The sequence below is a fragment of the Bombina bombina genome, chromosome 2, assembly GCF_027579735.1.
Source record: "Bombina bombina isolate aBomBom1 chromosome 2, aBomBom1.pri, whole genome shotgun sequence".
Classification (NCBI taxonomy): Eukaryota; Metazoa; Chordata; class Amphibia; order Anura; family Bombinatoridae; genus Bombina; species Bombina bombina.
Window position 1 is genome coordinate 37,592,387 of NC_069500.1, and position 25,544 is coordinate 37,617,930.

At 42.1% G+C, this 25,544-nt stretch overlaps 1 protein-coding gene across 3 annotated transcripts in view; it reads left to right on the forward strand.

Annotated features, from left to right (window-relative positions):
- Nucleotides 1–25,544, forward strand: part of LOC128648395 (phospholipid-transporting ATPase ID) — a 381,201-nt gene that overhangs the window by 323,525 nt on the left and 32,132 nt on the right. For all 3 annotated transcript variants that reach the window (XM_053701018.1, XM_053701019.1, XM_053701017.1), the window contains exons 14-16: nt 3,425–3,468; nt 4,409–4,574; nt 11,626–11,814. In XM_053701018.1, the coding sequence (XP_053556993.1) occupies nt 3,425–3,468; nt 4,409–4,574; nt 11,626–11,814 (399 nt within the window). The remainder of the gene's footprint in view (nt 1–3,424; nt 3,469–4,408; nt 4,575–11,625; nt 11,815–25,544) is intronic.

Below are 25,544 nucleotides of genomic sequence, written 5' to 3' on the forward strand. Positions count from 1 at the left end.
CAGGTGGCTTTAAAGCAATGGGAACTGGTGGGATTAAATTCTCACTGCGCCTCCCATACTGTGTGCTGCCCTTCAGATGATGGTTTTAGCAGATATTAACTAAGACCCTGTATGTCTCCACAGAACTGCAGGAGGGAGAAGACCTCTTGATCCTGTGAGATCGTTCATGCTGTCGCTCAGCATTAAGGTATGTGCAGCGTTTTTATTTCTTGGACAGTATTACCTCAGAGACCGCTGTAAACATTACTTATCTGGCTCCCCTAATCTATATGCACCTCCTGGCTTCTGTATTAATAAGGGGGAAGATGCGGTGGGATAAAGTCATGACAAGGAGCTATGATAGTAAAAGAGAGGCTCCTATTGTGACACATAACGGCTTTGGGCAAGACGCTGGGGACCCTGGTTACGGAGTTTTCCAATTCAGGCTCCGGTGTAGGGGCAGATGTTTCTTACTACTGACATGAAGTCCGGATAGTTGGGCATAGTGTGTGTTAAAGCAGAGTATAGGGAGATAGTTTATACAACATTTTTTTGGCCGGAAGTTCTTGTGTGTTCTTAACGCCCACAAGGGGCGGGGTTATCTTTCGCACGCTCGAAGAGAAGCCGCGCAGTTGTTTTCTGGCTACGTAACTCTCCCCAAGTGTCGGCATCCAACTTCTGTGAAATGAATGACATCGCTAAAATCGCATGGTTGGAAACTAAAGCAGGCGGTCTTAGACATTGTGAAACTCAGCAGGCAGTGGTCGGGTAACGGTAGGCGCTTCAGCAGAGCTGTTGCAAATTGGATTAACTGCAGAGTTGCTGTAAACTTGTGTGACTTATATTTTACAGATACAGTTATGTTCTGTTTCAGAACTAACCGTTAGAGTGTGAGTGCAGTAAAATTGTGCAATTTTATAATTTAAAGGCACAGTTACGCTCTGTTTTTCAGGAGATTTTGACAACAGTCATATTAGTCTGTGTTCATATTTTTCATGTTTTAAATGCAACAAGTTACATTTGTACAACCCACGAACAAGTTTGCCTTTGCTTAAATATGTTATCATGCAAGATCTTCAGAACGTTCCATGTTCCATGTGTTTGAATGCCAATGTGGAACCTCCTGTTACTTTTTGTCCCTCATGCACTGAGAGGGCTTTACAGTTTAGAGAGCAAATTTTCTTTGATAAAAATTTGACAAAAGGGGATGCTTCTCAGGGTTCTACCGATGAGATACAGAGTATGCCGCAACTTTCTCCCCAAGCGTCACAGCCCTTAACGCCTGCTCAGGCGCAGCCTAGTACCTCTGCAGCTTCTGCTGCGATTACACTACAGGACATAGCTGCAGTTATGTCATCTACTCTTTCAGATGCGTTATCTGCCTTCCCCGTATTTCAAGGCAAACGCAGAAGGAAGGACACCAACGTGGTCTATACAGCGTCTGATGCTTTGATGTCGATCTCACATGTACCCTCCCAGGGGAGGTTCTATCCAAAGGCGAACCTCTTGCCACTGACAGATTCAGAAGTGGTTTCCTTCAGGTTTAAACTGGAACACCTCCGCCTGTTATTGAAGGAGGATTTGGTGACTCTGGACGACTGCGATTCAATTGTGGTTCCTCCAGAAAAATTGAGTAAGTTGGATAGATATCTAGAAGTCCCTTCTTATTCTGATGTTTTTCCAGTTCCTAAGAGAACTTCAGAGATTATTGCTAAGGAATGGGAGAGACCAGGTATTCCATTCTCTCCTTCTCCTGTTTTCAAGAAGATGTACCCTATAGCTGACGCTATCAGGGATTCTTGGCAGACGGTCCCTAAGGTGGAAGGAGCTATTTCCACCTTGGCTAAATGAACTACTATTCCTATTGAGGATAGTTGTGCTTTCAAAGACCCTATGGATAAGAAATTGAAGGGTCTTCTTAAGAAGATCTATGTTCATCAGGGGTTGCTATTGCAACCGGCAGCCTGCATTGTTACGGTTACAAGTGCGGCTGCTTATTGGTTTGATGCTCTGGAAGAGTCTCTTAAAACTGAGACTTCTTTGGAAGAGATACAGGATAGAATTAAAAAATTAGCTAATTTAATTTTTAATTTGATGCTTCTCTACAGATTATCAAATTGGCGGCTAAGAGTTCGGGTTTTTCCATCTTAGCACGAAGAGCCTTATGGTTGAAATCTTGGTCTGCGGACAGGGCCGCCATCAGGGGGTGACAGGGGTGACTCCTGTCAGGGGCCCAATGGGCCAGGGGGGCCCCATGAGGCAAGAACTAAAAAAGTGGTTACTACAGCGTTGAGTGCTAATTGAGCATGGAAAATGTTATTACAAGGAGTAAAGTATTAGCATTTGAGAGGATTTCTGAGTGTGCACTAAACCACTATGCACAGTGTGAGACAGACTTGGCACTTTGCAGCGAGGTAGGACTTACTTAGCAAATGTTTTTTATTTCTTTGTGCAATTTCGGATTGTAACTTCAGTGTGGTAGTAGTTGTATGGTGGGGCCAGGCGTCCATAAAAACAAATTTTTTAGCAGCAGTGTATTTATGATTATTTGACAATGCTGTAGAAATTCTATATTTAAAACCATGCAGAAATGTTTCCTCCTCAATACACAGTGAGGGTGTGTGTATGTATCTCTCTGTGTTTTATGTGGTTGTCTCTCTGTGTGTGTATGTCTTTGTGTATTTTCTGTGGGTGTCTCTCTGTGTGTGTGTGTGTGTGTGTGTGTGTGTATATGTCTTTGTGTGTTTTCTGAGGCTGTCTCTGTCAGTGTTTCCTTGGGTGTATGTGCAACTTTGAGTTTGTGTGTGTGTCCATTGTCTGTTCCTTTTTAGGACATTTTGACCTTACTACTGATTATTCACATCTTTCTACAGACTTTGAGACTAATGAGACCTTTCCGGAAGTCACCAATCCACCATTTAACCTTTAAATTATTGTTTAGGCAGTTCAGGGCCCTTCCTTTCAGCCACTGCATGCTGTTGTCATCATTTAGTTGGTCTCTTCCTTTACAAATAGATAATCAGAACTCCATATTTTGTTTTCTAAATCTCCTTTTTTTTTTTTTACAAAACTGTAGTCTACCTACCTCAGGTCAATGTAATCAAGTGCTGAATGTCTGTTTGGGTGTCTATGTCTGAGTGTGATTGTGTGTTTCTTTGCGTGTCTGCTAGAGTGTCTATATGTGAATCCTTATGTGTGAGTGTGTGTGTTTCAGTGTATGAGTGTGTCTGAGTGTTTGTATGTTACTACCTTTACAACATTTCCAAGTTTAAATAGACACTTAAGAATGAAGTGCATATACGTTTTAGTCACTTGGTCAAATGTCAAGGGGGGGGGGCCTGATCAATGGTTAAGTCAGGGGCCCCAAAATTTCTAGTGGCGGCCCTGCCTACACCCTAATATATATGTACTCTCCTACACATTGTGTATTTTCATGTTCTTGCAGGAGATGTGTATGATTTTGCAGGAAACAGACTGGAAATAAATGAGGTAGGTTTTTTTCTCTTTATGTCTAACAAGTCTTTACTATAAAAGGCAAAGTATGACGATCTGGGTGCACAGTGCTTAAAAAATATATAATTTTTATGTTTTCTTTACTGAGTTTGAACTTTCATATTTGTACAAGAAATTACAGGTCTACCCTATCTAATCATCTAGGTGCCGCTATAGTAAAAAAGTATATCTGGGCGTCACCACTATGATTAAACCTGCGCAAAGATCACTACAAAACTGAAGTGTGCACAGTGCGCTACAGTCATCAGTAGAAGCATATTTACAATGTACTTGCATTAGAAAAAATGCTTCCAGTAAAAGCTCTAACAGTTTCAGCAGCATACGCACATATGCTCTGTGCATCAGCATTCACAACACTGCTCTGCTCAGAGATCATCAGTTTGTCTCAGGCCAGCCACCAGCAACCTCTTTGAGCAGGAGTGCTGTTTGAATTCTGGTGCACAGGGCACGTGCTGCTGAAACAGTAATATCCTCTAATAGAAGCATTTTTATTGAATGCAACTATATTGCAAAATGCTTCTCAAAATTTAAATGCACTCACAAACATTTCAGTTCTTACTATTATGTCACTTTAATTAAAAACTAAAAGAAAACAGGCTGGCACCTAAGCTTTAAATTCCTGCTTTTTAAATAAAGATAGCAAGAGAACGAAGGCAAATTGATAAAAAGAGTAAATTAGAAAGATGCTTAAAATTGCATGTTCTATCTGAATCATGAAAGAAACAATTTGGGTTTAGTGTCCCTTTAAGTATTTTTGATTCTTTTTTAAGAATATAGTTTATTAAACGTAAGGCTTCTTTGCTAGATCATGTGATGAAACTAGTAGTCTAACACATTTTAATTTTTGTTTAATTTCATGTGAACAAGAAAACATGAATTGTACATGATTAATCCTAATAAATATTTTTGTTTCCAGTTCACAGAAAAGGTTGATTTCTCTTTCACATCATTGGCTGACTACAAGTTTTCGTTTTATGATCACCGGCTTGTGGAATCGGTGAAGCGGGGGGACGCGGAGAGTCATGAGTTCTTCCGGCTCCTGGCCCTATGTCACACAGCAATGTCAGAGGAGAAGAACTCAGGTACTTAAAGAAAGGGTGACATCTTCTGCTTTACTTATAGCAAAAAGCTAATAGCAGCACTTAATATATTTACTGCAACACCTGAAACACTTACGATCACGTTTCTTCTGAAATTGTTACTTACACTGGTTTAGAAGGTGCACATTGTTTAGCTGTATGTCTGATAATGACAGCACATTATGTTCCACTCATGTGACGTTTAATATCTTGTTCTCCTTATTCATGATACAATCATTTATTTACACAGGTTACAGAGAATAGGAGTCAACTGTAAACTCTAAACAAATTTGCTTTGTTCTCTTGGTATTCTTTGTTAAAAGCTAATCCTAGGTAGGCTGATATGCTAATTTCCAAGCTATTGAAGGCCACCTCTTATCTCTGTGCATTTTTAATGTTTTTCACAGCTAGACAGCACTAGTCCATGTGTACCATATAGATAACATTGTGCTCACTCGTGTGGCGTTATTTATGAGTCCGCACTGATTGGCTAAAATGCAAGTCTCAACAGTATCGAACACAGTCCACTTTCCTTCACTAAGCCCACTGTAGGGTTGAAAGACATACATCCAATTGGGGAGAAAAATCTTAAAGGTACGTCATCTTTGAGAAAGTGGATGCAAAATACGTCAGCTGACGGGCAGGGTCAGTGTGACATGAATGCTGAACTGTAAGTGTTGAACTATTACTTTGGGTACCAATGAATGGAAGAATTGTACTTGATTTTTCTCCTCGATTAGATGTATGTTATTGTACCCCACTCAGTGTAGAAAAGTGGACCGTGTCCGATGCTGTTGATATTTTGTTTAGCTGACCAAACGATGTGTTTGGTAAACAGTGATTAGCTAGTCAGTTAAAGGGCTGAAATGACAGACTACCTATTTCTACAACAATGGAAAAAAAATCTGCAGTAATTTAAATGCAAGCCCGATGTCTTTTTTCTATCCTAAAATACAAGTCTGTCAAAAGAATTGAGCTAAGGAGGCAGTCTGTAGAGGCAGCGGCTTAGATACAAGGTATCACAGAGTAAAAAAACAACTGTGTTAGTTATGCAAAACTGGGGAATGGGTAATAAAGGGATTCTCTATTTCTCCAACATAGGTGTGTCCGGTCCACGGCGTCATCCTTACTTGTGGGATATTCTCTTCCCCAACAGGAAATGGCAAAGAGCCCAGCAAAGCTGGTCACATGATCCCTCCTAGGCTCTGCCTTCCCCAGTCATTCTCTTTGCCGTTGCACAGGCAACATCTCCACGGAGATGGCTCAGAGTTTTTTGGTGTTTAAATGTAGTTTTTATTCTTCAATCAAGAGTTTGTTATTTTAAAATAGTGCTGGTATGTACTATTTACTCTGAAACAGAAAAGAGATGAAGATTTCTGTTTGTAAGAGGGAAATGATTTTAGCAACCGTTACTAAAATCGATGGCTGTTTCCACACAGGACTGTTGAGAGGAATTAACTTCAGTTGGGGGAAACAGTGAGCAGACTTTTGCTGCTTGAGGTATGACACATTTCTAACAAGACTTGGTAATGCTGGAAGCTGTCATTTTCCCTATGGGATCCGGTAAGCCATTTTCTTAATTTTCAATATAAGAATACAAGGGCTTCACAAGGGCTTTAAAGACTGGTAGACATTTTTCTGGGCCAAAACGATTACTATATAAGCATGTTTAATGGTTTATAACTTAGGAGAGTTTATTTTAATCTTGGCAACTTGTTAAAAAAACGGACAGGCACTGTATTGGACACCTTTTCACTGGGGGCCTTTTCTAGTCATAGGCAGAGCCTCATTTTCGCGCCACTAATGCGCAGTTGTTTTTGAGAAGCAAGGCATGCAGATGCATGTGTGAGGAGCTCAGATCCACTGAAAAAGCTTATTGAAGGCGTCATTTGGTATCGTATTCCCCTCTGGGCTTGGTTGGGTCTCAGCAAAGCAGATACCAGGGACTGTATAGGGGTTAAATGTAAAAACGGCTCCGGTTCCGTTATTTTAAGAGTTAAAGCTTTCAAATTTGGTGTGCAATACTTTTAAGGCTTTATGACACTGTGGTGAAATTTTGGTGAATTTTGAACATTTCCTTCATACTTTTGCGTATATTCAGTAAAAAAGTGTGTTCAGTTTAAAATTTAAAGAGACAGTAACGGTTTTATTTTAAAACGTTTTTTGTGCTTTGTTACCAAGTTTATGCCTATTAACATGTCTGAACTATCAGATAGACGATGTTTTGTATGTTCGGAAGCCAAGGTTCCTATCCATTTAAATATATGTGATAAATGTGACAAACAAAGTAGGGACAATGATACCACTGATAATAATGTTGCCCAAAACGATTCCTTAAGTGAGGGGAGTAAGCATGGTACTGCATCATCCCCTTCTATGTCTACACCAGTCTTGCCCACTCAGGAGGCCCCTAGTACATCTAGTGCGCCAATCCTCCTTACTATGCAACAATTAACGGCTGTAATGGATAATTCTATTAAAAACATTTTAGCCAAAATGCCCACTTATCAGCGAAAGCGCGACTGCTCTGTTTTAGATACTGAAGAGCATGAGGACGCTGATGATAATGGTTCTGACATGCCCTTACACCAGTCTGAAGGGGCTAGGGAGGTTTTGTCTGAGGGAGAAATTTCAGATTCAGGAAAAATTTCTCAACAAGCTGAACCTGATGTTATTACATTTAAATTTAAATTGGAACATCTCCGCGCTCTGCTTAAGGAGGTGTTATCTACTCTGGATGATTGTGACAATTTGGTCATTCCAGAGAAATTATGTAAAATGGACAGGTTCCTAGAGGTCCCGGTGCCCCCCGAAGCTTTTCCTATACCCAAGCGGGTGGCGGACATTGTAAATAAAGAATGGGAAAGGCCCGGCATACCTTTTGTCCCTCCCCCTATATTTAAGAAATTATTTCCTATGGTCGACCCCAGGAAGGACTTATGGCAGACAGTCCCCAAGGTCGAGGGGGCGGTTTCTACTCTAAACAAACGCACCACTATCCCTATAGAAGATAGTTGTGCTTTTAAAGATCCTATGGACAAAAAATTAGAGGGTTTGCTTAAAAAGATGTTTGTTCAGCAAGGTTACCTTCTACAACCAATTTCATGCATTGTTCCTGTCACTACAGCAGCGTGTTTCTGGTTCGAGGAACTAGAAAAGTCGCTCAATCAAGCATCCTCTTATGAGGAGGTTATGGGCAGAGTTCAAGCACTTAAGTTGGCTAACTCTTTTACCTTAGACGCCACTTTGCAATTAGCTAGATTAGCGGCGAAAAATTCAGGGTTTGCTATTGTGGCGCGCAGAGCGCTTTGGCTAAAGTCTTGGTCAGCGGATGCGTCCTCCAAGAACAAATTGCTTAACATACCTTTCAAGGGGAAAACGCTGTTTGGCCCTGACTTGAAAGAGATTATTTCAGATATCACTGGGGGTAAGGGCCACGCCCTTCCTCAGGATAGGTCTTTTAAGGCTAAAAATAAACCAAATTTTCGTCCCTTTCGCAGAAACGGACCAGCCTCAAGTTCTACATCCTCTAAGCAAGAGGGTAATACTTCTCAAACCAAGCCAGCCTGGAGGCCAATGCAAGGCTGGAACAAAGGTAAGCAGGCCAAGAAACCTGCCACTGCTACCAAGACAGCATGAGATGTTGGCCCCCGATCCGAGACCGGATCTGGTGGGGGGCAGACTTTCTCTCTTCGCTCAGGCTTGGGCAAGAGATGTTCTGGATCCTTGGGCGCTAGAAATAGTCTCCCAAGGTTATCTTCTGGAATTCAAGGAGCTACCCCCAAGGGGAAGGTTCCACAGGTCTCAATTGTCTTCAGACCACATAAAAAGACAGGCATTCTTACATTGTGTAGAAGACCTGTTAAAAATGGGAGTGATTCATCCTGTTCCATTAGGAGAACAAGGGATGGGATTCTACTCCAATCTGTTCATAGTTCCCAAAAAAGAGGGAACATTCAGACCAATCTTAGATCTCAAGATCCTAAACAAATTTCTCAAGGTTCCATCGTTCAAAATGGAAACCATTCGGACAATTCTTCCTACCATCCAGGAAGGTCAATTCATGACCACAGTGGATTTAAAGGATGCGTATCTACATATTCCTATCCACAAGGAACATCATCGGTTCCTAAGGTTCGCCTTTCTGGACAAGCATTACCAGTTTGTGGCACTTCCATTCGGATTAGCCACTGCTCCAAGAATTTTCACAAAGGTACTAGGGTCCCTTCTAGCGGTGCTAAGACCAAGGGGCATTGCAGTAGTACCTTACTTGGACGACATACTGATTCAAGCGTCGTCTCTACCACAAGCAAAGGCTCATACGGACATTGTCCTGGCCTTTCTCAGATCTCACGGGTGGAAAGTGAACGTAGAAAAAAGTTCTCTATCCCCGTCAACAAGAGTTCCCTTCTTGGGAACAATAATAGACTCCTTAGAAATGAGGATTTTTCTGACAGAGGCCAGAAAATCAAAACTTCTAAGCTCTTGTCAAGTACTTCATTCTGTTCTTCTTCCTTCCATAGCGCAGTGCATGGAAGTAATAGGTTCGATGGTCGCGGCAATGGACATAGTTCCTTTTGCGCGAATTCATTACAACTGTGCATGCTCAGTCATGCGTATATCAACCATCAGGGGGGAACAAGGAGTTCCCTGGCGATGGAAGAAGTGACCAAAATAATTCAATGGGCGGAGACTCACTCCTGCCACTTGTCTGCAATCCACATCCCAGGAGTGGAAACTTGGGAAGCGGATTTTCTGAGTCGTCAGACATTTCATCCGGGGGAGTGGGAACTCCATCCGGAAATCTTTGCCCAAATAATTCAATTGTGGGGCATTCCAGACATGGATCTGATGGCGTCTCGTCAGAACTTCAAGGTTCCTTGCTACGGGTCCAGATCCAGGGATCCCAAGGCGACTCTAGTGGATGCACTAGTAGCACCTTGGAGCTTCAACCTAGCTTATGTGTTCCCACCGTTTCCTCTCATTCCCAGGCTGGTAGCCAGGATCAAACAGGAGAGGGTATCGGTGATCTTGATAGCTCCTGCGTGGCCACGCAGGACTTGGTATGCAGATCTGGTGAATATGTCATCGGCTCCACCATGGAAGCTACCTTTGAGACAGGACCTTCTTGTTCAAGGTCCGTTCGAACATCCGAATCTGGCCTCACTCCAACTGACTGCTTGGAGATTGAATGCTTGATTTTATCAAAGCGAGGGTTCTCAGATTCTGTCATTGATACTCTTGTTCAGGCTAGAAAGCCTGTAACTAGAAAAATCTACCATAAAATATGGAAAAAATATATCTGTTGGTGTGAATCTAAAGGATTCCCATGGAACAAGATCAAAATTCCTAAGATTCTATCCTTTCTTCAAGAAGGTTTGGAGAAAGGATTATCTGCAAGTTCTTTGAAGGGACAGATTTCTGCTTTATCTGTTTTACTTCACAAAAAGCTGGCGGCTGTGCCAGATGTTCAAGCTTTTGTTCAGGCTCTGGTTAGAATCAAGCCTGTTTACAAACCTTTGACTCCTCCTTGGAGTCTCAATTTAGTTCTTTCAGTTCTTCAGGGGGTTCCGTTTGAACCCCTACATTCCGTTGATATCAAGTTATTATCTTGGAAAGTTTTGTTTTTGGTTGCAATTTCTTCTGCTAGAAGAGTTTCAGAGTTATCTGCTTTGCAGTGTTCTCCTCCTTATCTGGTGTTCCATGCAGATAAGGTGGTTTTGCGTACTAAACCTGGTTTTCTTCCGAAAGTTGTTTCTAACAAAAATATTAACCAGGAGATAGTCGTGCCTTCTTTGTGTCCGAATCCAGTTTCAAAGAAGGAACGTTTGTTGCACAATTTGGATGTAGTTCGTGCTCTAAAATTCTATTTAGAGGCTACAAAGGATTTCAGACAAACATCTTCCTTGTTTGTTGTTTATTCTGGTAAAGGGAGAGGTCAAAAAGCAACTTCTACCTCTCTCTCTTTTTGGCTTAAAAGCATCATCAGATTGGCTTATGAGACTGCCGGACGGCAGCCTCCTGAAAGAATCACAGCTCATTCCACTAGGGCCGTGGCTTCCACATGGGCCTTCAAGAACGAGGCTTCTGTTATTCAGATATGTAAGGCAGCGACTTGGTCTTCACTGCACACTTTATCCAAATTTTACGAATTTGATACTTTTGCTTCTTCTGAGGCTATTTTTGGGAGAAAGGTTTTGCAAGCCGTGGTGCCTTCCATCTAGGTGACCTGATTTGCTCCCTCCCATCATCCGTGTCCTAAAGCTTTGGTATTGGTTCCCACAAGTAAGGATGACGCCGTGGACCGGACACACCTATGTTGGAGAAAACATATTTTTTGTTTACCTTATAATTTACTTTCTCCAAGGGTGTGTCCGGTCCACGGCCCGCCCTGGTTTTTTAATCAGGTCTGATGATTTATTTTCTCTAACTACAGTCACCACGGTATCATATGATTTCTCCTATGCAAATATTCCTCCTTTACGTCGGTCGAATGACTGGGGAAGGCGGAGCCTAGGAGGGATCATGTGACCAGCTTTGCTGGGCTCTTTGCCATTTCCTGTTGGGGAAGAGAATATCCCACAAGTAAGGATGACGCCGTGGACCGGACACACCGTTGGAGAAAGTAATTTATCAGGTAAACATAAATTCTGTTTTTTGAAACAATAACAATTCTCTAGTAGTCTGTCCCTTTAACAATCCTGATCCCATAAAAAAGCATGTTTTTTTGTACTGCTGCTGGCAGTAGCACTAACTACTGATTTAACTTTAATTTTGAGCTGCTGTCCAACTGCTCCCCTGATGCACTGTAGATGTTTCCCATATGTAATAAGGATATAATGAATTTCTATCAAGGAATAAATAATGTTGTCAAATTTTGGGCAAACCAAATAACCCCAAGAACAAATTTTGGACATGAATGATTATTGCAAAACTTTTTTTTGGTATGTGCACCTTTTCTATTTTGTAGTAGTATTTCTATTGGTTTGTTTTTTATTTTATTTTAAAGAAAGACAATTAAGGGTGATTATGGATTACGTTTATTGTGTTTTAGGGGAGCTGGTGTACCAGGCTCAGTCTCCTGATGAGGGCGCTCTTGTCACTGCTGCCAGGAACTTTGGATTTGTGTTTCGCTCCAGAACTCCTGAAACTATCACATTGGTTGAAATGGAAGAAACCAAAGTGTATGAGCTTCTGGCCATCCTCGATTTCAACAATGATCGCAAGAGGATGTCTGTGATTGGTGAGACAAATGCTAGCGATTACTTTATTCTAACATATACTAATGAACTGATAACATTTGTGCCTATGTGTAAGTTGTTATGCTAATCACTTTAACACATTTGCCTTGATTTCAATCTTTCCAAAATTCTTGTTTTGATAATGGAAAAATGGGATTTGCCGATATCTTTTTTTTATCTAAACAATCACATTCTTACACAGCCGAGCTTGATATTCATTGTCTATTTTCCCAAATCATCACTGTTAACAACCAATAATAACTGATGACTACCGGAAAACTAATCGATACACAAAAAAATAATAAAAACTGTGCAGCAAACACCCAAATCCAAAATGGCCGATTTAGACTTTTCTTTTCATTACATTACATTCCTATCTACTTTACAGCCAATCAGAAACATTGACATGTCCAATTTGAAACATTGTTGCACACTATAAAAACATTGATGAAAATCCAGTTATTATTGATATCTGTTTACATTTCACAAGTGTTGATATGTTGTAGATATGTATTTATTTCTCCTGTTAAGTGTAGTCAGTCCACGGGTCATCCATTACTTATGGGATATTAACTCCTCCCCAACAGGAAGTGCAAGAGGATCACCGAAGCAGAGCTGCTATATAGCTCCTCCCCTCTACGTCATACCCAGTCATTCTCTTGCACCCAACTAATAGATAGGATGTGTGAGAGGACTGTGGTTATTAAACTTAGTTTTTATTTCTTCAATCAAAAGTTTGTTATTTTAAACGGCACCGGAGTGTGTTGTTTTTTCTCAGGCAGCATTTGAAGAAGAATCTACCTGAGTTTTGTGTATGATCTTAGCGGACGTAACTAAGATCCATTTGCTGTTCTCGGCCATTCTGAGGAGTGAGGTAACTTCAGAACAGGGGACAGCGGGCAGGTTCACCTGCAAAGAGGTATGTTGCAGTATATTATTTTCTAAGGAATGGAATTGACTGAGAAAATACTGCTAATACCGATATAATGTAAGTACAGCCTTAAATGCAGTAGTAGCAACTGGTATCAGGCTGATATGTATGTATGTTTACACTTAAGTATTTCTGGGGAATGGCACTTCACTGGGAAAATACTGTATGCATATAACTTTTAGCCTAACTTGCAGTGTGAGCGACTAGCAGCAGGCTTTTTAATGACATTTCATAAATTAGATTTTAAACGTTTACTGGCATGTTAAATCGTTTAATTATCTGAGGTACTTGGTGAAAAATTGTTTTGGGCGTTATTTTCCACATGGCTGTCGTTTGTTTTGAATTAAAACAGTTTACTGAGCTTCCCTCACTGTGGTATTGTGAGTGGGAGGGGCCTATTTTGGCGCTTTTACTACGCATTAGAAATTCAGTCACAGTCTGCCTTCTTCTCCCTGCATGATCCAGGACGTCTCTACAGAGCTCAGGGGTCTTCAAAACTAGTTTTGAGGGAGGTAATCACTCACAGCAGACCTGTGAGACTGTGCTTTGACTGTGATAAAAACGGTTATATTTTCAATTGTTATCCGTTTTTCTGATATTAAGGGTTAATCATCCATTGCTAATGAGTGCAATCCTTTGCTAAATTTATGCATTTACTGTGAAAATTTGGTTTCTATAACTAATCCGGTTCATTGTTATTCAACTGTGACAGTTTTTGTGTGCTTCTTAAAGGCACAGTAACGTTTTTTATATTGCTTGCAAATTTATTTGAAAAGTATTTTCCAAGCTTGCTAGTCTAATTGCTAGTTTGTTTTAACATGTCTGACATAGAGGAATCTCTTTGTGCAATATGTTCAAAAGCCAATGTGGAGCCCAATAGAAATTTGTGTACTAATTGCATTGATGCTACTTTAAATAAAAGTCAATCTGTACATTTTAAGAAAATTTCACCAGACAACGAGGGGAAAGTTATGCCGACTAACTCTCCTCACGTGTCAGTACCTGCATCTCCCGCTCAGGAGGTGCGTGATATTGCGACGCCAAGTACATCAGGGCGGCCATTACAAATCACTTTACAAGACATGGCTAATGTTATGACTGAAGTTTTATCTAAATTACCAGAACTTAGAGGTAAACGCGACCACTCTGGGGTGAGAACAGAGTACGCTGATAATGTTAGAGCCATGTCTGATACTGCGTCACAAGTGGCAGAACATGAAGACGGAGAGCTTCATTCTGTGGGTGACGGATCTGATCCAAATAGACTGGACTCAGACATTTCAAATTTTAAATTTAAGCTTGAAAACCTCCGTGTATTATTAGGGGAGGTATTAGCGGCTCTCAATGATTGTAACACGGTTGCAATCCCAGAGAAATTATGTAGGCTGGATAGATACTATGCGGTACCGGCGTGTACTGACGTCTTTTCTATACCTAAGAGACTTACAGAAATTATTACTAAGGAGTGGGATAGGCCAGGTGTGCCCTTTTCCCCCTCCTATATTTAGAAAAATGTTTCCAATAGACGCCACCACACGGGACTTATGGCAGACGGTCCCTAAGGTGGAAGGAGCAGTTTCTACTCTGGCTAAGCGTACCACTATCCCGGTGGAGGATAGCTGTGCCTTTTCAGACCCAATGGACAAAAAATTAGAGGGTTACCTTAAGAAAATGTTTACTCAACAAGGTTTTATATTACAACCTCTCGCATGCATTGCGCCTGTCACGGCTGCGGCAGCATTTTGGTTTGAGTCTCTAGAGGAGACCATTAGCTCAGTTCCATTGGATGAAATCATAGACAAGCTTAGAGTCCTTAAGCTAGCTAATTCATTTATTTCTGATGCCGTAGTACATTTAACTAAGCTTATGGCTAAGAATTCCGGATTCGCCATCCAAGCGCGCAGAGCGCTGTGGCTAAAATCCTGGTCAGCCGATGTGACTTCTAAATCTAAATTGCTTAACATACCTTTCAAAGGGCAGACATTATTTGGGCCCGGTTTGAAAGAAATTATCGCTGACATTACTGGAGGTAAGGGACATGCCCTGCCTCAAGACAGAGCCAAACCAAGGGCTAGACAGTCTAATTTTCGTGCCTTTCGTAACTTCAAGGCAGGAGCAGCATCAACTTCCTCCGCTACAAAACAGGAAGGAACTGTTGCTCGTTACAGACAGGGCTGGAAACCTAACCAGACCTGGAACAAGGGCAAGCAGGCCAGAAAACCTGCTGCCGCCCCTAAGACAGCATGAAGTGAGGGCCCCCGATCCGGCAACGGATCTAGTAGGGGGCAGACTTTCTCTCTTCGCCCAGGCTTGGGCAAGAGATGTCCAGGATCCCTGGGCGTTAGAGATCATATCCCAGGGATATCTTCTGGACTTCAAAGCTTCTCCTCCCAAAGGGAGATTTCATCTTTCAAGGTTATCAACAAACCAGACAAAGAAAGAGGCGTTTCTACGCTGTGTTCAAGATCTTTTGTTAATGGGAGTGATCCACCCGGTTCCGCGGTCGGAACACGGACAAGGGTTTTACTCAAATCTGTTTGTGGTTCCCAAGAAAGAGGGAACCTTCAGACCAATCTTGGATTTAAAGATCCTAAACAAATTCCTAAGAGTTCCATCGTTCAAAATGGAAACTATTCGGACAATCTTACTCATGATCCAAAAGGGTCAGTACATGACCACAGTGGATCTAAAGGATGCGTACCTTCACATACCGATTCACAGAGATCATTACCGGTACCTAAGGTTTGCCTTCCTAGACAGGCATTATCAGTTTGTAGCTCTTCCCTTCGGGTTAGCTACGGCTCCAAGAATCTTTACAAAGGTCCTGGGCTCTCTTCTGGCGGTACTAAGACCGCGAGGAATAGCGGTAGCTCCGTATCTAGACGACATTCTGATACAAGCGTCAAATTTCCAAACTGCCAAGTCTCATACAGAGTTAGTTCTGGCATTTCTAAGGTCGCATGGGTGGAAGGTGAACGTAGAAAAGAGTTCTCTATTGCCACTCACAAGAGTTCCCTTCTTGGGGACTCTTATAGATTCTGTAGAAATTAAAATTTACCTGACAGAGGACAGGTTAACAAAACTTCTAAATGCTTGCCGTGTCCTTCATTCCATTCAACACCCGTCAGTGGCTCAATGCATGGAGGTAATCGGCTTAATGGTAGCGGCAATGGACATAGTACCTTTTGCACGACTGCATCTCAGACCGCTGCAATTGTGCATGCTAAGTCAGTGGAATGGGGATTACTCAGATTTGTCCCCTATGCTGAATCTGGATCAAGAGACCAGAGATTCTCTTCTATGGTGGCTTTCTTGGCCTCATCTGTCCAGGGGGATGCCCTTTAGCAGGCCAGACTGGACAATTGTAACAACAGACGCCAGCCTACTAGGTTGGGGCGCTGTCTGGAATTCCCTGAAGGCTCAGGGATCATGGACTCAGGAGGAGAGTCTCCTTCCAATAAACATTCTGGAATTGAGAGCAGTTCTCAATGCCCTTCTGGCTTGGCCTCAGTTAGCAACTCTGAGGTTCATCAGGTTTCAGTCGGACAACATCACGACTGTGGCTTACATCAACCATCAGGGAGGGACAAGGAGTTCCCTAGCGATGATGGAAGTATCAAAGATAATTCACTGGGCAGAGTCTCACTCTTGCCACCTGTCAGCGATCCACATCCCAGGCGTGGAAAACTGGGAGGCGGATTTCCTAAGTCGCCAGACTTTTCATCCGGGGGAGTGGGAACTTCATCCGGAGGTCTTTGCCCAAATACTTCGACGTTGGGGCAAACCAGATATGGATCTCATGGCGTCTCGCCAGAACGCCAAGCTTCCTTGTTACGGGTCCAGGTCCAGGGACCCGGGAGCGGTCCTGATAGATGCTTTGACAGCACCTTGGACCTTCAAGATGGCTTATGTGTTTCCACCCTTCCCGATGCTTCCTCGTTTGATTGCCAGGATCAAACAGGAGAAAGCATCGGTGATTCTAATAGCGCCTGCGTGGCCACGCAGGACCTGGTATGCAGATCTAGTGGACATGTCATCCTGTCCACCTTGATCTCTGCCTCTGAGACAGGACCTTCTAATTCAGGGTCCTTTCAAACATCAAAATCTAATTTCTCTGAAGCTGACTGCATGGAGATTGAACGCTTGATTTTATCAAAGCGTGGATTTTCGGAGTCAGTAATTGACACCTTAATACAGGCTAGGAAACCTGTTACCAGGAAAATTTACCATAAAATATGGCGTAAATATTTACACTGGTGCGAATCCAAGAGTTACTCATGGAGTAAGGTTAGGATTCCTAGGATATTGTCTTTTCTACAAGAAGGTTTAGAAAAGGGTTTATCTGCAAGTTCTTTGAAGGGACAGATCTCAGCTCTGTCCATCCTTTTACACAAACGTCTGTCAGAAGTTCCAGACGTTCAGGCTTTTTGTCAGGCTTTGGCCAGGATTAAGCCTGTGTTTAAGTCTGTTGCTCCACCGTGGAGCTTAAACTTAGTTCTTAACGTTTTACAGGGTGTTCCGTTTGAACCCCTTCATTCCATTGATATCAAGCTGTTATCTTGGAAAGTTCTGTTTCTAATGGCTATTTCCTCGGCTCGAAGAGTCTCTGAGTTATCGGCTTTACATTGTGATTCTCCTTATCTGATTTTTCATTCAGACAATGTAGTTCTGCGTACTAAACCTGGGTTCTTACCTAAGGTAGTCACTAACAAGAATATCAATCAAGAGATTGTTGTTCCATCATTGTGCCCTAACCCTTCTTCAAAGAAGGAACGACTTCTACACAATCTAGACGTAGTCCGTGCCTTGAAATTTTATTTACAGGCAACTAAAGATTTTCGCCAAACATCTTCCCTGTTTGTAGTTTATTCTGGTCAGAGGAGAGGTCAAACAGCATCTGCTACCTCTCTCTCTTTTTGGCTTCGTAGCATAATACGTTTAGCCTATGAGACTGCTGGACAGCAGCCTCCTGAAAGAATTACAGCTCATTCTACGAGAGCTGTGGCTTCCACGTGGGCCTTTAAGAATGAGGCCTCTGTTGAACAGATTTGCAAGGCTGCAACTTGGTCTTCTCTTCATACTTTTTCCAAATTTTACAAATTTGACACTTTTGCTTCTTCTGAGGCTGTTTTTGGGAGAAAGGTTCTTCAGGCAGTGGTTCCTTCTGTGTAAAGATCCTGCCTTTCCCTCCCATCATCCGTGTACTTCTAGCTTTGGTATTGGTATCCCATAAGTAATGGATGACCCGTGGACTGACTACACTTAACAGGAGAAAACATAATTTATGCTTACCTGATAAATTCCTTTCTCCTGTAGTGTAGTCAGTCCACGGCCCGCCCTGTTTTTTATGGCAGGTCTTAAATTTAAATTAAATTCCAGTCACCACTGCACCCTATAGTTTCTCCTTTCTCGTTTGGTTTCGGTCGAATGACTGGGTATGACGTAGAGGGGAGGAGCTATATAGCAGCTCTGCTTGGGTGATCCTCTTGCACTTCCTGTTGGGGAGGAGTTAATATCCCATAAGTAATGGATGACCCGTGGACTGACTACACTACAGGAGAAAGGAATTTATCAGGTAAGCATAAATTATGTTATTTAATTGATGATAAAAGTGAGTTATGACATTAATCGTTCACCCTTCAGTTGGTCAATACTCATGCTTTGCATGGGATAAGGCTCATTAGGGGTTAAGGCTCATTTAATGATCTGTGTATAGACTGTGTGACATTGACTATTTAGTAGAGTGAAGATGCTGGATCTTTGTGTTTCTGAATGGTATGGAGATGACACGGTGGTTTCGCATTATGATTAAGCGCTTTTATTTCAGAAAGACCAGACTTTTTTTGTGGGCTGTCTTTAGCAACGCTTTCAGTATAAATAAAATATAAATTCTTTTTTGCACACAAGTCTTGTTTTTGAAATAAAGTAAGTAGACTTTATTTGATTTATTGTCATACACAGCTTTATGTTGTTTATGTCAGTACTTTATAAGTGAATATTATAATCCTTTAATTGAATGTGTGTTATCTGTCTATCTGTGGAGGTTGAGCACTTATCAAGTGCCATTGGCTATTGTATTGTCAATATTTTAGGTAATTCGTGGTCTTTAGAAATGTGATTGCCCAAGTGCATGAAAATTGTGTTTTTGATTGCTTTGTGATCATTTAGATGATGAATAACGCATATTGGGAGATGAAAAGCATTAATAAACATGACTAAAATGGAATCAACCCCAATATCTGCTAAGTGAGCAATCAAAATAAATGATAAAGTGCGCATTTTGGGCTAGATTACGAGTGGATCACTATTTATCGCTCATGTGCTAACTACGCTCAACTTCAGAATTTTGTGCGCGACAAATACTGTGAATAATACAAGTTGAAAGTAAAACGTTTTCGCTCGAGCGCTAACCTGAGGCGTACAAAACGCCAAAGTTACAATATCGCATGCAAAAAGGGGAAAAAACAACCATGTCACGCAAACCCAATCACGTTTAACCCGACATAAAAATATGAATATTTCACATTCCAATGTTCTTCACATAGCAGAATATGTTCTATTTATTCTTAAATAAATATTTCTATATATATGTGTAGATACCTATACCTGCATATCTATTCCTATAGCTACATATATATATATATATATATATATATATATATATATATATATAGATAGATATGTATTTTAAAAGAACAGTATCATATATATATATATATATATAGAAATATATCTTATAATAAAAAATACATTATTTTTTATGTGAAGGACTGTAAAATATGCGTTATGTGCATTGCATGTCTTAATTTAGATCTTAACGCGGTCGGGTTAGCGCACATGAGAACTTAGTATTCTTAAGGCTTGTTATTGAATTTACATATAAATTATTAATAAAAATATAAAAAAATACCGTAAAATGCATTTTACATTGCTATGTTCATCACCTAGAAAATAATGTACTTTTTATTATTAAACATATATTTTCTTCTTAAATGGAAAGAGTCCACAGCTGCATTAATTACTTTTAATTAAATTTAATTTTGAAGTGGGTGGGGGAGCGCGGGATATTTGAATTTCTTATCTATATATTGAATCTAGCCGTGAATACGGAGCTCTAGCAGTTTTATATGCAGCATCTGGGGCGGGAATAGGAGTCTAAGTTTCACATTTCTGCTGTGCAAATACTTACACCTCATTCACTTTATGGAATAAGAATTAAAAATCTATCATAAATCATATGTTTTTGTCCTAAAAAATATATACATACACACATATATCTAAATCCCACTGTTTCTTTATTATCTCCTTAGTAAAGGTTCATCAAACTCAATTTCATTTCTCGTAAAAATTTTAACTAAACGTAGTGAAACAGTCTTCTGCAATTCAGTCTCAGTTTTGTTTTAGTATTTGTTGCAGTTTCAATAGGCCAAAGCAGTTATTTCAGGTTACAAAATAAAGGTAAAAAAACTACATTTTCTTCTTAAATGGAAAGAGTCCACAGCTGCATTCATTACTTTTGGGAAATAAGAACCTGGCCACCAGGAGGAGGCAAAGACAACCCTGCCAAAGGCTTAAATACTCCTCCCACTCCCCTCATCCCCCAGTCATTCTTTGCCTTTCGTCCCAGGAGGTTGGCAGAGAAGTGTCAGAATTTTTAATTTTTGTTTTTTGTCTCTTATGGAGGGTAGTACTCTTCGGCATGGGACAGGAGTTTTAATTAGTCTTGTCAGTCTCTCAGTGAGGGCTTGGATGAAAGTTAGAGTCCGGAGATGCAGGGAGTCTTTCTGCAAATCTATCCCGACTCAGATTAACAGCTCCGCAAGCAATCAGCATTGTTGAACTTTGCTCCGCTGCCTGCTTTTTTCTCTCAAGTCCATAGCGGAGGCGATGCTACTATTTGTCACACTTGAAAGGCCGTGTTCCTGTTCCATGGCGTAGATTCCGGTAAAATCGTTTCATTTTACTTTATTTATCAATGTACTGTAATGTGAATGTTTTCCCGAGAGGCTACCACCTTGCGGGTCTAACTTATACATAAGGGTCTCAGTGAGTCTCTTTTAGTATCTTGGAATCGAGGGTTAATATCTCCTGAGGGGGGTTATTGAACGGGGGGGGGGGGGGGTTATAATCATGTTTGTTATGTGATTCAACCTGCTTATGTGTGATGTTTATGGGCTTGTGGTTTGCAACATTGAGGCCTTTGGAAGTGATGCAGCCTTTTGGTTGGGCGTGCTTTTTTGGACTGTACGGTTCACCTTGTGTTCGGACGTGGTTCCATTTTCCATTTCCGTATTCCCGACCATGTGGTGAAGGCAATTTTCTAGTCCACAGGGGTCTGGTCATAGGAGGTGGTGAGTGCCCCAGCCATTTGGGGTGTCAGGTGCCGTTTTTGTTTTTACTACTTTAGTCCATATTTAAATATCCTCTATCCAGTTATGGAGGATTCTGATGCTGAGATTGTGCTAATTTCAGATTCAGTTACGGAGGATTCTGATACTGAGACTATTTTGTTTTCAGATTCTGTGTCCGGTGACGAATCCGGACTTTCCCTTGTTAACACATGTCAACCAGTTTTGTTCCGTATGCCATTTCAGAGCGCCTGGTTCCTTGGGTTAAGGGAATCAAGGGACAGCTGAGCCATCCGCCTCTATTCATACTTCTACACATGCGGGTGACCCAGTTTCTGATTCCTCCATGCAGGGTGGCATGTTTCCCCCGGAGGTTGCAGCATGTTTTCGCTTCCACATAATGTTGGCGATTGTTCGTCTACAGAGTCCAGACGTTTATTTGAGAATGTGCTCGTGCCCTATTGTCCCAGGCCTTCCACCTTGGGGAGGACCTCGACAGTTCCCCGCGAGTGTAACTGTCCCTGAGTGTTGTGCCTTTCGTTACAGGATTGCGCGCCTTCGCGTATTGCTCAGACATGTTTTTCAGTTATTGAATGACCCTATCGTTACCAGATACGGGGATTTTCAGTCTGCTAATTCGAATGGTACACCTTATTAGACATGTGGGGATGAAGTAATCTCCTGATTGTCATTTGTTTGAGATCTTTCCCAGTTTTGAAAGATAGGGCTCCGTTTGGCTGGTCCTGCGGGTAGGCCTGTGTCTTTTTGGGCGTTAACCTCAGGGTTGCCTTATATTTTATTTATATCCGATGTCTTTTATTTGTTTTTGTTTTCCGTCGGGAACCTTCTGGGATTGATACTCTTTATAACTTCTTCGGAAGTTGTTTTTGACATGTTAGACCTATGTTAAAAATGTCTGTTTTCTGTTTTTTCCCCTTTGAGGGAGAATTTATGCAGCTTGCCGGTTGGGACCCTAGGTTCGTTCGGTCTTGCGGCAGTTCAGACATGTGGTCATGTTCTGCTCGGCTGGTTCGGTAGAAGCGCCGAATGCTCAGGTTATCATTGTTTTTCATGTTCAACTAAGCATTTGAGAGGACCTGTGGGTCCGTGAGGTGGGAAGGATTGTTTCAGTCCTTATAGCCTTCAGTCATAGATGGCCGGGCAGGGGAGTTTTCCGCTGTGTCACTCTATCTGAAGTCTGATTTCATCAGAACTTAGAGTTTTCCTCCCCCATGTGGTGGAGGGTTTGAGGGCTTAATGCCCCTTACCGCAATTGAGCGGTTTGGCCTTCATTTTTAGGCCTCTGGATTTGTCCTTTTGGGCTTGATCCAACAGCTTGTACAGGATAGCTGTCTAGCATGCGGAAGGTTTGCAGTTTGATACCAGTTGCAGCTCTTGACACCCTGCAGGTGTACGCGTAAGCTGTTTATAGTGTATCTAGATGCAACTCTTACTCTTTGACGTGTACTGTCTGTCTGAGTTATAAGAGACCTTTCTTCCATTGTCTCTGGGTGAGTGGATCACCTTTTAGGGATCTGTGTTTCAGGGTGATGGTTGTTCCCTGCGGGGACTTTGTTTAGCTTGGGGTTTTCCGGAGCTGGGTAGGCTTAGTGCCTTTCTCTTACTTGTGTCCTCTGCTTGTGCGGAGGTAATAGGGGGACTAGTCCTGCTAGTAGGATTTTTTTTTACCTTAAGGTATCTTGGTTGTTCTGAGGCTCTGAGAATTATCTTCATACGACTTCTAGCCTTGCTCCTTAGAGCGTTGGACTTTAGCTAGGGGTGGTTCCTTCCTTTGGTCGGGGCTTTCGAGTTCTTCTCGTTATCCGGATTCTCTGGATATGCATCCATACCCTTGTGTCTGGCTCTTTGGCCATTTGGGGTGTTTAGTTCTAGGGTAAGGTTTGCCTGAACTATTAGGTGCCCGGTCCTGTTTTTCTCCCTGAGACTTCCGGTTGCTGAAGCTTCACTTGGCCTTTTTCCTGACCTAGTCTTGGGTGGTTTTGGAATCTTGGATCATAGGGCTGGTCGGGGTGTTCCACGGTAGTGGGAACTTGGGCTATGTCCTTGCTCCATCTACCTAACCTGGTCATGGTTGACCAGGTTTTCGGAGTATTTTTTACTCTTTGCCACAGAGTAGCCCATGTCATCTGGTGGTTAGCCGTGTGACTTGAGCCTCAAGGGTGGTTGGTTCATACCCAGCTCCTGGCGTTGAATGTCCAATTTCTGGTGCGCCTTAGGGTTGCATTCCCCTGGACAGCGTGCCAGTGTTCCCGTGGATTCCCTGCTCTGCAGGTGAATGGGTTGGCTGTGCCTCTACTTGCAAGCTACTTCTAGGGGGGTCCTTTTCTAGGACATCTGTGTAGTGAATTTCTCTTCCCATTATCCGGTGACTTCGGGCCTTGAGGACAGTTGTTGCCCTTCCGGCATCATCCCTTTTCTTTACGGGATATTCTCCTCCCTATGGAGATAGAGTCCTTGCTTGGGGCTTCACCTGGATGGGAGGTGGAAAGGTGGGATTGGTTCCCCCTGGGGTCTTGCTGGCTCAAAACAGACTTGTTGGGCCTTTATTTGATAGATCCTTAGGTCTATGGCCTTGTTGTCTGTTTTCAGAGTCAGTTGTACTTGTACTCTGTGGGGATGGCTGTGCTATTCTTATGCTCGTTCATGTACCTGTTCTTAATTCTTTTGTTCCCCTGTCTTGGATCCCTGAGGCTGGGTTGATCTGCAGGTCAGGATGGCCGAGCGGTCTAAGGCACTGCATTCAGGTTGCAGTCTCCTCTGGATGTGTGAGCTTTGTTAAGTCTATCTTGTTAGCTTAGTCTGCTAGGGTATATATTTTCCTTTCAACTTGCTCCATTGCTTAGAAGAGGGTTTTCTCTTCTGAGGGTATACTCTCCTCGGGGGGCCTCGATTGAGGTTTTGTGTTCCCCTTTTTAGGGACCTGTGTGTAGGTCCAGTGACATAGGTTGCCTGGAGCGTGCCCTCTGTCTGGGGGTTGCTTTTGCGGTCTGTTTCTTGCTTGACTGCTTCTTCTTCCTCGCAAGTACCCTCTGTGTTGTCCTGTTATGGACTCTGTGTGGTCAGACACTGGGAGGACTTTGCCTCTTCAGTTGCATTCCGTGCTTGCAGGATGTTGGAGAGACGTCTGTTCTGTCTCTGTGCCTGGTCTTATCCCGGGTTTCGCTTGGTATAGGCCTGGCCTTCTTTCCCTGTTTGGGCCCCTTTGGGTCTCTGTGAGCTGGGCTGGGATGTGTTTTTTGTATTAGGGGACCTTTCGGTGTTCTTGGTTCTCCTTTGCCTTGTTCCCTTGGGGGTTTTGGCTGATGTCTCCTTCATTTGTGGAGATGAGCGGTGGGGGACCGTTTGTTGGGCGACGGTTTCTCCTGGAGGACTGTTGGCTCAGTCGAGTCCATTTGCGGTCTCTAGTTTGGCTTCTGGACTAACTGCGAGTCAGTGTCATTGGGGCTTTTCCTCTTAAAATGTTCTCAGCTTCCGATGAAGCATGGTTTTTTATTGGGTAGAGGTTCAGGCCTGGTACCCTCAGTATGGGCCACCTATTGTACCCTCCCGTCTTGGCATTCAGTGTCCTCGATAGCTTGGGTATTGTTTTCCCAAAAGTAATGAATGCAGCTGTGGACTCTTTCCATTTAAGAAGAAAAACATAAATTATGCTTACCTGATAATTTCCCTTTCTTCTGATGGAAAGAGTCCACAGCTCCCCACTCGTAATTTTATGTGGGGTGTCCTTATATTCTTCTGGCACCTTTCACCCTGATATTTCTTCTACTGTTCCTTGTTCCTCGGCAGAATGACTGGGGGATGAGAGGAGTGGGAGGAATATTTAAGCCTTAGGCTGGGTTGTCTTTGCCTCCTCCTGTTGGCCAGGTTCTTATTTCCCAAAAGTAATGAATGCAGCTGTGGACTCTTTCCATTAGAAGAAAAGGAACTTATCAGGTAAGCATAATTTATGTTTTATAAATAATTGAATACAGTCCAGCAGGTAAAAGGGATTATTGGGAACAAATTAATAGGGCCAAAAATACAGTTCAATGTCCAGTTTTCCTCTGTCCCCAGAGAGGCTGGAGAAAATTCTGTGAAACTCTGAAACCTGACCCTCATACATGCTGCACAGTGATTGCTGTGCTATTCAAGGGATATCTATCTATCTATATCACTCTATCTATATGTGTCTATCTGTCATTTATCTCTTTCTATCTATCATCTATCTACAGTGAGGGAAAAAATTATTTGATCCCTGCTGATTTTGTACGTTGGCCCACTGACAAAGAAATGATCAGTCTATAATTGTATTGGTAGATTTATTTGAACAGTGAGACACAGAATAACAACAAAAAATCCAGAAAAAAACGCATTTCAAAAAAATTAATTAATTTTCATTTTAATGAGTGAAATAAGTATTTGATCCCTTTGCAAAACATGACTTAGTACTTGG